The sequence below is a fragment of the Mus musculus genome, chromosome 2, assembly GCF_000001635.26.
Source record: "Mus musculus strain C57BL/6J chromosome 2, GRCm38.p6 C57BL/6J".
Taxonomy (NCBI): Eukaryota; Metazoa; Chordata; class Mammalia; order Rodentia; family Muridae; genus Mus; species Mus musculus.
Window position 1 is genome coordinate 84,330,030 of NC_000068.7, and position 14,750 is coordinate 84,344,779.

General features: G+C 35.5%; 1 protein-coding gene across 2 annotated transcripts in view; it reads right to left on the reverse strand.

Annotated features, from left to right (window-relative positions):
• Nucleotides 1-596: 596 nt before the first annotated feature.
• Calcrl (calcitonin receptor-like) overlaps nt 597-14,750 on the reverse strand; it is a 94,780-nt gene continuing 80,626 nt past the window's right edge. For both annotated transcript variants that reach the window (XM_006499918.4, NM_018782.2), the window contains 3 exons: nt 9,182-9,400; nt 8,474-8,515; nt 597-3,649 (listed from right to left, as the gene is read on the reverse strand). In XM_006499918.4, the coding sequence (XP_006499981.1) occupies nt 3,425-3,649; nt 8,474-8,515; nt 9,182-9,400 (486 nt within the window). In that variant the 3' untranslated portion in view covers nt 597-3,424. The remainder of the gene's footprint in view (nt 3,650-8,473; nt 8,516-9,181; nt 9,401-14,750) is intronic.

The following is a 14,750-nucleotide window of genomic DNA, read 5'->3' on the forward strand; positions in this document are numbered from 1 at the left end:
TGTGCCATCACACCTGGCTTTTCATTACCATTCTTAAACACAATATTTTGTATATTCACCTCAGTATTTATATATTCTAAGGCATATGTAGTATTTTAAGTTCTCTTTGGAAGCTGGGCGGTGGTGGTGCACGCCTTTAATCCCAGCACTTGGGGAGGCAGAGGCAAGCGGATTTCTGAGTTTGAGGCCAGCCTGGTCTACAGAATGAGTTCCAGAACTTGTTTAAGTTCTCTTTTGAATAATTATGGAATATTAGTGGTTCCATCATTTGTTAAATAAAGTCTTTGACACATTTAAGTTTTTATTTGTGTGAGGTTTTGACCATGTTTTCTTTTTTAAAAAATCTTTATATAGGCATTTTCGTTCCTGTTATTTCTCATATTTAACACAAAACCACTGCTTGGAATATAGTGCATAAGGTAGGAAATTTTCCTAAAATTGTTCCTGTTTAAGAGGATCTTTCCTTTCCATGCCATATAAGACTTTATACATATTATCATTTTAGCACAGAAAACAGTCACGTATTTTTAATCAATTTATTAAATCCACTTAGTAGTTTATTGAAGTCTCTAAAGAAAGGAATAAAGACATCGTCGTTTATTTTGCAAAGTATTTCTTTATTTGCTGCAAGAATTTTGTGAGGAATTCAATTGCTCTATAGTCCAGGGAGGATGCGTGAAAGTGAGTGATAACTTACAACTTTAATATTCTCATAAAACCTAAGTAGAGATTTTATGTCGATAAAATATGAGTTCTTTTAAGTGAACTTGAGTATGTTTTACATATAATGTTTCTATGAGCAAATTAAAACACAAAGGAAATTAAAATAGATTCACATTAAAATATCTAAACAGTAAGTATAACACTGACTACTCCTAAACCCTACACAGTTTGTTATATTTGAAAAAACACTAACCTCCAGGAAGGCTGGTTTATCAACAAAAAAATACAAAGTCGCTTCTAAAAGTGTCAGCCATGACTCTAACAAAGTATTAGAGAAAAATAATAGATGCAACTTTTAAAAGCTAAAAACTCCCCAAGTTAATTTTTAGGCACCAGAGAAGTTTTCTTTCAAAATTTTTGGATTTTTTTTCTACAAGCATTATAGAAATATTTTAATTGGCACTTCAGCTTTAGAGAAATCCAGCTTCAAAAATACTATTACAAAACTAATACTGACTAATCTTAGACTGCTATGGCTGAGAATGACACCACAGTAGATATTGGCAGTAAAAAAATCTCAGCTACACTCGGTATAGTAAAAAAATAATAAAACTTAAAATTACAATACCTTTTAAGTATGTTCTCTGGTAATTCGGCATTCTGTACTACCATTTATTGTTAATACTTGACAGTTTGTTTAGAAGAATGCAGAATTACACGAACACTGTCAGCGAAGATATGAATAATCAATACCTAAAGTCTGAAGGTATTAAAAGGAAGGTTTGTACGGTTTAAGCAGCTGAAAGTTCAGAAAATTACAAATATAAAAAAAAAAGAAAGAAAAAAAAAAAAGAAAATTACAAATATGTCTGTCAGATCATGTAATACATCAGTGCTTGATAATTTGAATTCTTTTCCTTGACAGTTTCAAACAACTTTTTAATTTATTCTCTTCTATAGCTTAAGACAATGAGTGAGGGCTGAGTCACTCCTCTCATCCACTGTAAACTGACAGACACACTTTAAAAAACATGGACTCATGTAACTGTCCCCAGAGTGACTTTTACTAACTGAAGTCAATCTTGTTCTTCAGAAACTCCAAACCAAGCAATATTGGAAAAACTAAATCCATTTAAAATGTCACTTAAACTCACAAGCAAAATCTTCTTCTGTCTTAATTTAATTATTACTTAAATATCTGACACTTCATCCTCAATGAGTGGTAAGTTCAAGTCTTCCCGTGGCTTGTATTATCATCCACAGTAGTCTACTGAAATACTGAAACAGTGTTATTACATAGAGAAAATTCCTCTGTGGTTCATAAAAAAATAATAACCTGGGTCTTTTTCAAAAGCATGTATCTTCATTTAGTAAAAATCAGTAAAGCTATAATTTAGTGAATTAAAGCCCACAAATGTAGCAGACTAGCACTTCTTACAGTAGTTGTTCATAATTTCTGAATTTGAATGAGTTGTCATCAAATTGGAATATGTCATATTGGAAGCAGTATGTCAGCACACCAAATATATCATGCTTGTAAAATTATGGCTTTACATTTTTAAATAAATATTTCATATCTTATCATTGATATTTCTGGGGTTTGTTTTTAGTTCTCAAACTTCTGATGCTGGTATCTGTTTGTCCTTAAAATATTTACCAAGTATAGAATTCATGATTCTATTTTACTATAAAATAAATCAGCCCAGACACAGTATCAGATACTAAGTTGCATATAATGTTGCATCATCTATCTGCTTTAAAAGTTACCTAGGTTGTGTTTTGAATTGAAACAATAAAATAAAATTACAGAGTACTTACAGTTTCATTTGTACAACCTCTCTCTCTCTCTCTCTCTCTCTCTCTCTCTTTCTCTCTCTCTCTCTCTCTCTCTCTCTCTCAGATTCCCAAGATAAAAAGAAATCCTTCATTGATTCCCTTCATGTAAAATGGTTGATCACTTACTTATCTACACAGTAGAAATGGAAAGGCCAAAGTTTCTATTTACAGATTCCAGAAAACTGATTTCCTCCTATTCTTGCCGAGAGAGAGAGAGAGAGAGAGAGAGAGAGAGAGAGAGAGAGCTGACAAGGTGTAGCTTCTACCAATATGTCTCCCTAGTGATTCAGAGTGCATATACCACAGGATACAACAATATGTAGCAGCAACTAAGAAGCCCATGGGAATTCTGCTCAGTTGCTTTTCTTAAAGAAAGTAACATGAGACCACAGAGATAATGAACTCTTTGTCTAGTCTACAAGAGAAGTTATAAAGAGGGTTAAAGTGTTTCTGGACAAACCATTCACTATCACCAAATGACAAAAGGATGAGGAGTTTTATAACAAAAACCAAACTTTCCTTTCATGTCTGTAAGTCCGAGTGAGGTCTCCTCAGATGAGAAGAGCAGAGTTCTGGTCAGTGTGGGTGAGAGTGTGCACAGACTTCCATCTCTGAGGGCATGCAGTGCTGTGCAGGTTCCAGAACATGTCAGCTCCTGGGAGTTGTTTGTGCTTATTTTCTTTCCAATTACACATTCAGTGATGTCAGGTTGGTAACTTGAAATCAGTTATGGTAGGAGTAGTTACTGGCCAACAATATAAATTGAGGCTTTTCTCCCCCATAGAGAGAGGGTTGTTAAACATTTATCCATACAATTCCCATTTCATTTGAGGGCTTTCTTCATGGTATTCCAGAAATCCATTTGCTGGCTATCCAATCTTTTGGCTATAAAATCATAGGTTCAAGTGTGTGATTTTATATATTTTCACATCACTAGATCATACATATTTTCTGATTTTAAGGCAACATTTTCAATATCCTGGATGCTTTTTCCATTTAAGTGTTCAGTGGGGCAGTCATGGCTGTACCCTTGCATGTCACTGATTGTTGACACTGTGTAGGATGCACTGCGGAGAGCATCAGAGTGGGAAAAGCCATTTCCAAATTGGATTTTATACTGGTTCCAATTTCTTCTCAGAATTGCTTGAACCTATTGATCAACAATAAACAGAAACAGCAAAAACAACCCATTAGTTGAGCTGAAAATACTCTATTTGATGCATAACAAAATGTTTGGCAGAAAAGCTTTTGCTCTTTAAAGGAAGAAGACCAAACTGGTCCTGGTCTATAATTTTAGTTACACATGAAACTGAAGGAGGAATACTGCAAGATCAACACCTGCCTGCATGCTAGTATTAAGTAAGCTCAGACCTACCTAAGTATCTTACTTATATCTTGTATAAAAATAAAAGGTAAAGGAGAGAAAGAGAGAGAATGAGAATTAGCTCCTTAGTAGGTTGTTCACTTCGTATTTATGATGCCCTAAATTCTCTTCCCTATGTTGTTCTCATGAGAGTTGGGCATGTCCTATCTTTGAATCAGTCTTTTAAATCTTTCTCTGGTTCATCACTTTGTCTATCCCTCAATTAGATGTTTCTTTCAAACATGACTGCTTCCTTCTGTAAACTAATCTTACCTGTATTGTTTGGGATTAAAGGCATTTACTAAAGGCTTGTTTGCATTCCAGCCAGATCACAGAGACCCAGAAGGTCTTTGGATATGTGGTTTCTTGCCAGAGCAGTCATTTTGCTGGATTAAAATTCCTCTAGCCCATAGCTTTCTTTCTTAAAACAAATGTGAAGTTTAATGCCTTTTTTCCTGACTGAAATTAAAGATTATGAATAATTGTGTCAGATACACTGACTTCTATTTTGATTGAATTAGGACTCTAGAAAGACTTCCTTCATGCTGAGTCCTTAAACACAAATGAAAATAGTCAGCTGAGTCTTAGATGCCATCATCTTTATACTAACAGATCTGATAACTGTGTACAGCCTGAGTAGAGGCTGGCCAGTTTTAGGTCATAATATATTTGCCCCATCCCTGTGGTGTAATATATGTTTGCCTAGATGTTTGTTGTTTGAATAGATTTTCCCAATCTGCCATCTAATATTTTGTGCCTGCACCCAAAGGAATCTAAGAATAAAAAGAAATCTAGTAATTCATATACTCTTAACATCCTCAGATATTAAGAGTATATAATTAACTTTCTGTTCAAAATATTTGTGTAAAGTCCATATTAAATATTTTATAAAATCTGTCTTGTTTCTTTTCTTGTGCCTTCTCCAAACATTCTGCAACCAATAATGATTTATAGGAGACTACAGTTTTAGGGTTACTTTTAAGTCTCTTACATGCTACCACTTAAGATAAAAACAGTTTTCCTGTCTTATTTAATGTTTTAGTATTAATGGAAAAAGCATGGTCAAAATGGAGTTTCCCATTTCTTAAATATAATTCAAAATTAATTAATAAAATGTCTATTTAATTATTCAATAATTCAAACACTATATAAGTGAAATGCTAGAAACTCAGTTATATAATATGTTATTAAGAAGTTCAGCAACTTTTGGACCATCTCTTTGTATTTGGTAATAAGAACTAATGTATATTCATAAAAGTACTAGGGAAATAAAAGATTTTTAGTATAATATATGTATTTATTTTGCACAAAATTACTATTTGATTCTCTTATGGTCTGATCAATTCTAAACCAAAAAATAAGGTATTTAAATTAAAGTAATATACTAATACTTATGTATATAATATCTCCATACATGTAAGCAAATGATAACTGCATCAGCTCTGTGGGTTCCCAGCAGGCCAATGGGTTTACATGTTATGTTTAAGTAAATATTCAGAGATCTTAACAAGAAATACTTTTGAACAATTATGTAACTCTTTTTGGTGGGAAGTATTTTATTCTGATGTTCATACATATTGTTCTCATTTATTATAAATGCTAGACTAGTTATAAGCTGGAGCTATATTGCTTCAAGTTGAATGGGAGTGGATTGTATCTTCCCATAAAATATTCCAGACTCATGTTGAAAGATATCCATCTTGAGGCCCTTGGACTGATAGATAGTTCTAAAAGAAAAACTAACCAAATCCCAGAAATCAAAATAAGCATGAACTGTTAGATGTTTGTCCTTGAAGAATCTACAACTATGATCACCAGCTTATTTCTTCTTAGTGAATAAATCATCAGAAAAATGATGAAAAGGCAATGTCCTGTAGTATGGGCTATTATTTACCAATTTTTTAAAAAATGAACCCAATTAAAGACCCACAGTCTTTGCAAACTTGTGTGATAAGAATACTTCATTTTTAACTTCTTTCTCTAATACAAGATCATGCTTATTTAACAGAGTGTTAAGTTAGACATTCAAAACATTTCAATGGGGAAAATGAAAAATATAGGAATTATTAAAGGTATGAATATGTTCTCATTGGTTTATGTAAGTTTTATGCAGGCAGCTAAATCCAATGTATATGCTCATTAGCACATGATAGGGTCAATAATAATACTCCTTAATCTAAATCAATTTTTAAGAGTATAACTATAAATATAAGGAAAATAGTTTTCTTTACAGAATATGAGTTAAGGCTTCTCAGCATTAACTGTTTAGTTGATAAAAAATACTTACAATGCTTTGTTGATACATATGTCCTTCTGATAACCATAGCCCCTTCTTTAGGTTACCATTGCATATTTTTATTTGAGTGGAATGGGGCTGAGAGGAACGTGGTCTGACCACTTGTGAACCTATAGTTAACTAGCAAGAAATGCTAAGAGAAAGATAGACATTTGGTAAAATTCAGCAGAGGGTCAAACGTGAGCACAGATATCAGGAAAAAGCAAGCCACTTGACCTAACATGAAGGGCAAGAAGGAAACTAAAACCAAGCAAATGACTTTAACAAAAACATGACATAGTTGGAACCACACAAATTGAATCTGGCAGCTATTTCTTTGTGTTACAACAGTGGGAAAAACCAAGAGGCAAAGAGACAGAAAAGGAGGGATTACAGCATTTCTTAAGATTTGGGCTGAGTCATACTCAAACGGACAGTCTCCCAAGCAGAAGGAAAACGGAGACGTATTAAAGATGTGATGAACTGAGGATTTGGCAACAACTGAGTTCAAAGGTTTTCTTGTTATTAAAATTTCCAATGCCAAAAATGTTCTCAATTTAAGGCATGGCAGAAGAACAAGGTACTTTGCCTCTTCTGCTTATTCAGATAAAGGACAACAGAAGTGGACAGCATGGACGTCAGTACTCCCTGGATACTGTTTCTGATGGAAAGTGCCAATTTAAAATTTAGCTTGCAGTGTGATTAGTGTTCCCATTTCTACATGGCTTTTTCATTAAAACAATGAGCTCTTTGATCAACACAGAAATGAATCTGTTATAGTGAGGATGTGGTGAAGTTGGGGCATGGTATGAAAACTTCGCATTCACCTTTTTAACAAAAGTACAAATCACTTGCTTTTATTTCCCTTTTATAAGGCAAATACACTTTCTTTGGCTCCAAGTCTTTCCTAAAATATAAATGCTAGGAAGAAAGAAGCATCCTCAGAGTTTTGAAGGTCCTACCATGTTCGTTCCCCACCCCCTCCTATCCTAATTCACCTACTGCAACACCTGCTTTACTAGTGACTATAACTTAAATATTTTTTTTAAAAACCACACTGATGTTATGTTTCTATAGATAAGGAGACGTCTTCCATATTCCATGCATGCTCTTTGACATGTTTTCATGTCACTCATCAATATTTACTATAGCCAACATTAGCAACATATAGGATTGCCTAAGTCAGTGCATCTGTATGCATATGTAATAAAGGTTGTATGCGTTTGCCTGTCAAGACAAATGATTTATCTGTACCCTCTCATTTCATTCTCTGTCTACAAGTGCCATCAACTTGAGGAAAATAGTCACTCTCGTGTATAATGTAGAATCACAGAGATACCAATTAAGTTACAACTCAATAGTTTCATTTGACAGTACACTCTTCTATAACACTGTTACACAGTGTTATAGATAAATGTAATGTAGTAGCTATAGCTTCAATTACATATACTTTCATTTTTATGCTAAACAGTTTGTTTGCTTATTTCCAAAGAGAAAAAAAAGTAGAATTTACTTAGACCAAGTAAAAGTAATTTGTAGTTTCTTATGAGACCTATGTAATTTCCAGTAATTTATCTTATAGGAAATATCCACATAAGTTATAAGATAAATTACTGGCCCATGTGTTCTCTATCTGAGGTTTCCTGATGAGTTTCTCAGTTACACAGGGTCCATTTCTCACTGAGTTACTGTCTAGATGTCTATGCTGTGCTCAATTGTGCTAGCACCCTCTAGATGAAAACTGGCCAAGTAGATCAGGAACAAATAAAATGCAAAGTCAATGATACTCAAACAACTGGGCAGTAGCAATAGCCATATGACTAGACAGATCCACCCAGTTAGATTACTGAAGCCTCTCAAATAGAAAGTCCTCAGACAGAAACCTAGAAATCTCCAATAACACATTTCCATGCTGCTTGTTACAGCATTCTTTTGTATCTATCATAAAACCTTTCAAAGGCATATATAGTTGAGCTTATTGAAAAAGAGAACAGAGGAAACGAACAGATTCTGTTTCTTATGAAAGTACAAGTTCTATGAAGTTAAGTTTGCCCAGCAATGTTCCCAAGCAACATCCAGACTTTGTACCTTCTAATAGTAGGTCAAAGGGCTAGCTGAATGGAAGCCACTCATTGGAATACATTGAAGTAAGACTAACTTTTCCCTACCACTCAACTCTAATATTACCCACATTTTTAAGATATTTGTGCCTAAAATAATTTTATGTAATTTTTTTCTGTGATAAAATTGGTTGTTTGGGGGAAAGTGTATAACTTCATCTCATTTTAAAAGGAAATTCTATTTTTTAAAAAAAGTTGTAAAATCATTAAACATACCTCTCCATTAAAGAAGCAGAAAATAGTAGCCACCAAAAGACCCTGTAAAAAATAAATTATATGAGCAACAATATTCCTTATTATTTAAAAATGATTCCTTAATTTAGAATATTTTGATCATATTCTTCCCCTCTTCCAAGTCCTTCCGAATCAACTCTCCCTCCTTACCCATTCAACTTTAAGTCCTTTCTCAAAAGAAACAAACAAAAACCCAACACAACAACAACCCCCCAAAACAAGAAAACACAATAAACCCATGCCCAAAAAGAAAAACAAAAACCACCAAACTGTAACCAAACAAAACCACACATACACATGGGCACACACACTGTAGAGTCCATTATATATTGGTCTACTACTTCTGAACATGATGCCTGTCGTGGAGTGGTTGGTATACTGTCACGGCACTGGCAAAAACTCATTTTCTTCCTCCCAGCAAGGATCAGTTAACAGTTCAGTTGTTAACCTTTACCCTAGTGGCTAGATTTTCATTCATTCATTTAAAATATAATAAAATGAAATAAAAATGATCACATCAAAGTTGGACAAGACAAACCAACAGAAAGAGAAGAGCCCAAGACAAGGCACATGAATCAAAAAGGCTTCATGTTTTGACACTTTTCAAGTAGTCAAGAGTGAAGCCAAACCTATATGTAAATTCAATATAAAACTTGTCAAGCTGCCCTCTTGAAGGCAGGCATGCCTTACCTGAAAGTGCATCAAAATGTGCATGACATAGTCATACACCTCCTCTGCAACCTTTCCTTCAGGCCGCCACGGAAAAAGCACAAATTCAATGCCAAGTAGTGGTACCAAGATGAGAGTAGCTCTTACGGCTTTCATGTAGAGATTGGATTCCACTTGGTGTGTAACTTTCAACTTGGTGATGAGAACACGTACAATATTTAATAGGAAAAAGAGATTTACCTAAAAAGAAAATAAAATACCATCTAAAAGTCCATTTGTGTTTACTATGAGAGCCAGGCAGTGGTAGAACAAGCCTTTAAGCCCAGCACTCAGGAGGCAGAGGCAGGTGGATCTCTATGAGGTTGAGGCCAGTCTGATCTATTGAGTGAGTTCCAAGACAGTCAAGGCGTCACAGAGAAACCCTGAATCAAAAGCATAGATAGATAGATAGATGATAGATAGATAGATAGATAGATAGATAGATAGATAGATAGATAGATAGATAGATAGATAGATAGATAGATGGATGCATGGATGGATTTAAAAAGAAAGAAGCTTATATGGGAACTCCAGTTTTATAAACTTAGACTATTTCATATCCAAGAACTAAAGGTACATTTTTGTAAGACATTAATTAGTGAGTATAAAGTAATGCTGTTCCATTTATAGGTACATAAAGTTTAGTGAAATTAACTTTTAGGAAAATAAAATTATGCTAAAATTATTGTAGAGCATAGTCAGGAAATATTTTAGTCATTTTAAGCTCATTTTCTATGTAATATTTAAGATTTGTCTATTATTCCATTTCATGGTCATAAACACTTTTAGCAAAAAGGAATTATTCTTAAGAAGTGTTATTTTTTAATTATTAATTTTATGACTGTGTGTGTGTGTGTGTGTGTGTGTGTGTGTGTGTGTGTTTACGGATGAAAGTTAGAGGAAGTTGTCAGATACATGGATACATGGAGCTGGAATTATAGGCAGTCATGAGCTGCCTAACATGCAGGCTGGAAACTGAACTCTGGTCCTCTGGAAGAGTAGCAAGTGTTCTTAACTACTAAGCTGTTTCTTCAGCCTCAAAAAAATGTTAATTTTTAAAGAATCAGCTTTCCATCAGTGTCTATAGAATGTGCTCTCCAAGAGTGTATTTTGCCAAAATAACTATTTTTACATATTTGTTTTGTCTTCCTTTTTGTAATAATCTTAGTAAAATTTTTCTATATGACCATTTCTCATAGCAGGTACCTGAAATACTACTGTAATTTCTCTTTATGCTTTTGGATAAAGCAAATGCAACTGAGCCAGCTGATACTCAAACTAAACTATACTAGAGAAATAGTCTTTAGCTTCCCACAACAACTTCTATAAATAACTCTCTGTAATTACAATTTACTATTTATTTGTTGTGTCATAGCAACTTTCCCCAAGAGATAACATTGTCTTTGAAGGGATTCACAGAACTCTGAAAATGGAATTTGACTCAGCAATTAAGAATGTGCCTTATGAATGCATTAATTTCAATTCGTCTACACCCTACCGTCCCTTTCATCCACTTTCTCTTTCTTCAAACTCTATTTCCTCTCCTTTTATATTGACTACTTTAAGATTTTTTTCCCTGTTCCTGTGATAATATACTCTGACAAAGTAATGTAAGAGTTTATTTTAGCACATAGCTCAAGGGATAGTCTGTACAAAGAAGGCATCAAGGTAGCAGGAATCTAAAGCAGTTGGCCTCATTCTATATTCAGTCGGGACTCAACAGCATGGAATGTATGCTAGTGCTCAGCTTACTCGCTCCATTTTAGACTGTCCAGGACAACCTGGCTATGAAATGGTCTTGTCTGTGATGAAAGTGTGTCTTCCCACATTGATTAAGGTAATTAAGAAAAATCACCTACCAGCATACCTTTTAGATGATTCTAGATCCTGGCAAGATGACACCTAACACTGACCACTATCTTGACCTAAAGGCAAACTAAATTTTGCCCATTTCCTATGGATAATTCTTCATTTCGTCCAGAAATGTCATATTGGGCTAACTGTTGATTTCTTTCCTTTTTCTGTGACCTTTGACTTCTGTAATATCTGTTCTTTGTTGAATAACCTAATCATGAAATTTCATACAACAAAACTCTATATACTTTAATAAACTCAAATAATGAAAGTTCATCTCTCATCAAGGCAAAAAATGAATAAATCACATATATTTTTTTCTTAACATGTGTTATGAAAACAAGTAAGCATAAAATTATTCCACTGCTAAGAGAATTCAATGTAACACAAGCTTTAAACTCATATAGCTAACCAGACTCCTGATGAGAACACATTCGTGAGAAGAACACATTGACAGACATTGGAATGCCATGCAGACAGACATAGAGAAAGCCATTTGACAGGTGGGACATGAACAGTGACACAAGTCAGCATGCCAGTTCTATTTCTGACCCTCTAAAGAGAGTTCCCTCTAACATATAGAAGGAGCTTTTTTAAAAAAATAAAAATTACTACCACTTCCTGGGCAAGTTGGATGATAACTTATTGTCCACTTATGAATGATCTTTTATCCATTTATAAGTTATAGATATAAATTGTATTACAAAGTATTTAAACATCCAAATATACAAAATATCACTAATTAATAAATGGTAGAAATGTGGCAGTTTAGATCTATCTTCCATGGAAGAACAGTTAAATACAAAGCCTGTCATTAAAGCTGTCATTGTGGCTTAAAACGTGAAGCTATAACTGAAGAGGAAGCTAATGTTTATGTAAGCTTCTCTCTATATATAGCTGGGGCAGGGTGAACTGGAATCCATGCTCTATGCAATTTCCCACATCAATATTATTTTAAGCAATAAGTAGAAGAACTTTACATTTCAGATGAATCCCATTTGAATTTCCTCTGACTTAAAACAGACCTGATTAACAGATTCCTGATTGTTTTTTTTTAACTTATGTGTTTGGCAATTTTGTGACATGACTACTCATTCACATCATTCCCTGACTCTCCCCTTCCCCACTGTAACTTCTCTCAGGTAAACACCCATCCCCACACCCCCCCAAATTCATGGCCTATTTTTATTTAATTATTGCTGTTATATGTATGCATATATTTAGGCACACATATAAATATCTAAATGTGCCAGCTTAGTCCGTTTAGTGTTGCCTGTGTGTGTGTGTGTGTGTGTGTGTGTGTGTGTGTGTGTGTGTGTGTGTGTGTGTGTCTGTGTGTGTGTGTGTGTCTGTGTGTGTGTGTGTGTATGTCTGTGTGTGTGTGTGTGTGTCTGTGTGTGTGTGTGTGTGTGTCTGTGTGTGTGTGTCTGTGTGTGTGTGTGTCTGTGTATGGGGCTGAGTACTTGGTTAGCCAATAATGGTTGATGTTCATGCCTGGGAAAGATGAAGAGTTACATATAATTAATGCCTGCTGAGAAACATCTTTTTACTATGATAGCCATGATGTTCAATAGCTGGTAGATATCACAAGATATATTCATATCACCATAGTGCCCAGGGTCATAGATAGAAGGAAGCAGAACGAGCCAGTACAAATGCTACAGGAACACTATTGGAAGACTTTCACACAAGAATGGCCAGTAATTCCTTACCTAAGCCCTCAAGTGACCTAAACTCTCCTAGCTCTCAAATTAAAGGCATCTTCTCTCAGCAGCATCTAAATGTGCTGTATTTGCACCAGTGCCTACTAGGAGGGTGGGATGTGAAGGAGGAAGTGGGAAAGAATGGATTTTGCCAGCTGCAAAATACCACTCTTAGAAAGTGTAATTGCCTTAGAATCTCTCATGCTCTATGGAAAACATGCTAATTTGTATTAATTTATTGTTCATTGAAATAACATAATGAAAGCACTAAATATGACTTTTGTCGCCAAGGGCAAGGACCCTCAATACGCACAATTCCAGACTTATCCTTGGCCAGAATCAGGGAGCGTTCTTAGATTCCTGGTTAGGAATCCAGGAAGGAGCTCTAGTTACTGAATTCTTCCTAAAAGACCATCCCTGACTCCAGACTATACATCATCCTGTGACCCTAAGTCCAGTCCAGACACTAATTACTTCTGATGAACAGAACTGCATGTCTAGATTTTCATTGTGAAAATGGGTTGTATTTACTCCTCAATTTCAGCCTATTTCGTAAATGCTTTTAGGGACTCTTAGTTTAGGAATATTGTAGTTTTGGAGGCCACTGAGGCTGGGGACTAGGGCTCTCTCAAGACTTATTAAGGAGAGCTATTTCCTCCAAGACAGGAGATCTCTCTCTCTATGTGTGTGTCTCTCTCTGTCTCTATCTCTCTATCCCTTTCTGTCTCTGTCTCTCTGTTTCTCTCTGTCTCTGTCTCTCTCTGTATCCCTCTCTGTGTCTATCTCTTTGTCTCTCTGTCTCTCTCTGTGTCTCTCTGTCTCTCTGTGTCTCTCTGTCTCTATCTGTATCTCTGTCTCTGTCTCTCTGTCTCCCTCTCTGCATCTATCTCTCTGTCTCTCTCTGTCTCTCTGCATGTCTCTCTGTCTCTGTCTCTCTCTCTGTCTCCCTCTCTGTGTCTATCTCTTTGTCTCTCTGTCTCTCTCAATCTCTCTGTCTCTGTGTGTGTCTCTGCCTGTCTCTCTCTCTTTGTCTCTCTCTGTCACCCTCTCTCTGCATAGAGACATGACATAAGAGCTAGTCTATCTGAATCTGTCAGTCACCTGGGCACACACCACCCCTTGAGAAAACTAATTCATCTTAACCCACACTAAGGAAGTGGAAGGAATAATTATCCTGTGAATAAGATAATCTACTTACTCTTTCCAGACCCCTCCCCTCGTGTAGATGCTTGCAGAGCTTGCATGTGTAAGATGAAGAGAATGCCTGCTTTTCTGAGTTACTCAGAGGAGTGTACATTTTCCTATTTGTGCTTTCTATTTCTTTTCCCAAAACAGCATGCTTTTCGTGATGCCCTAGGTTTTCTCCTGATTCCTCTGAAGCTCCCACCCTTCTTCTGCTCTGTGGCTGCTTACCAATGTCATGGCCGGTCCTTCCTTCAGCCTCCTCTCTGTCCTCCAGCTGGGAAGATTTACAGCTTGTCTGCCCTACTGTTTTTCTCTTACACTGTAATAACATTGTCCTTGATTTTGTTTTTGGTTTTTTGTTTTAGTGTCTTCTCCTAATTTTGAGTTAGGAGACTAAGAACCCAAAGAGGAATTACAGATTTTCTGATAACACAACCACATTCAAAGACAGTTGAATATACTCATATTAAATGGCCTGTTGTAATTACATAATACATGAGCGTTACTTTTTCAAAGCAAAGTTGTCTCTTCATTGGCCTGTTACTCTTGCATAGGTGTGTTGTAGTTTCTTAATAGAACAATCCTGTGTTCTGCTCCTCCTGGAGAAGGGAGCACCCATGGTGTCACGACTCAGACTCTGACACTCTGACATTTACTGTATTTGGCTAGCAAGCAGAACTAAGAAATCAGAGACAGGAAGAGAGAAAAGTCTGAGTATTCGTTTATGCTTCTTCTTCTTCCCTGCCTGGCTGTGGTTTGAGCACCAACTGTTTTCCATTTGCCAAAGCCAGAGGACTTGCTGCATTAGT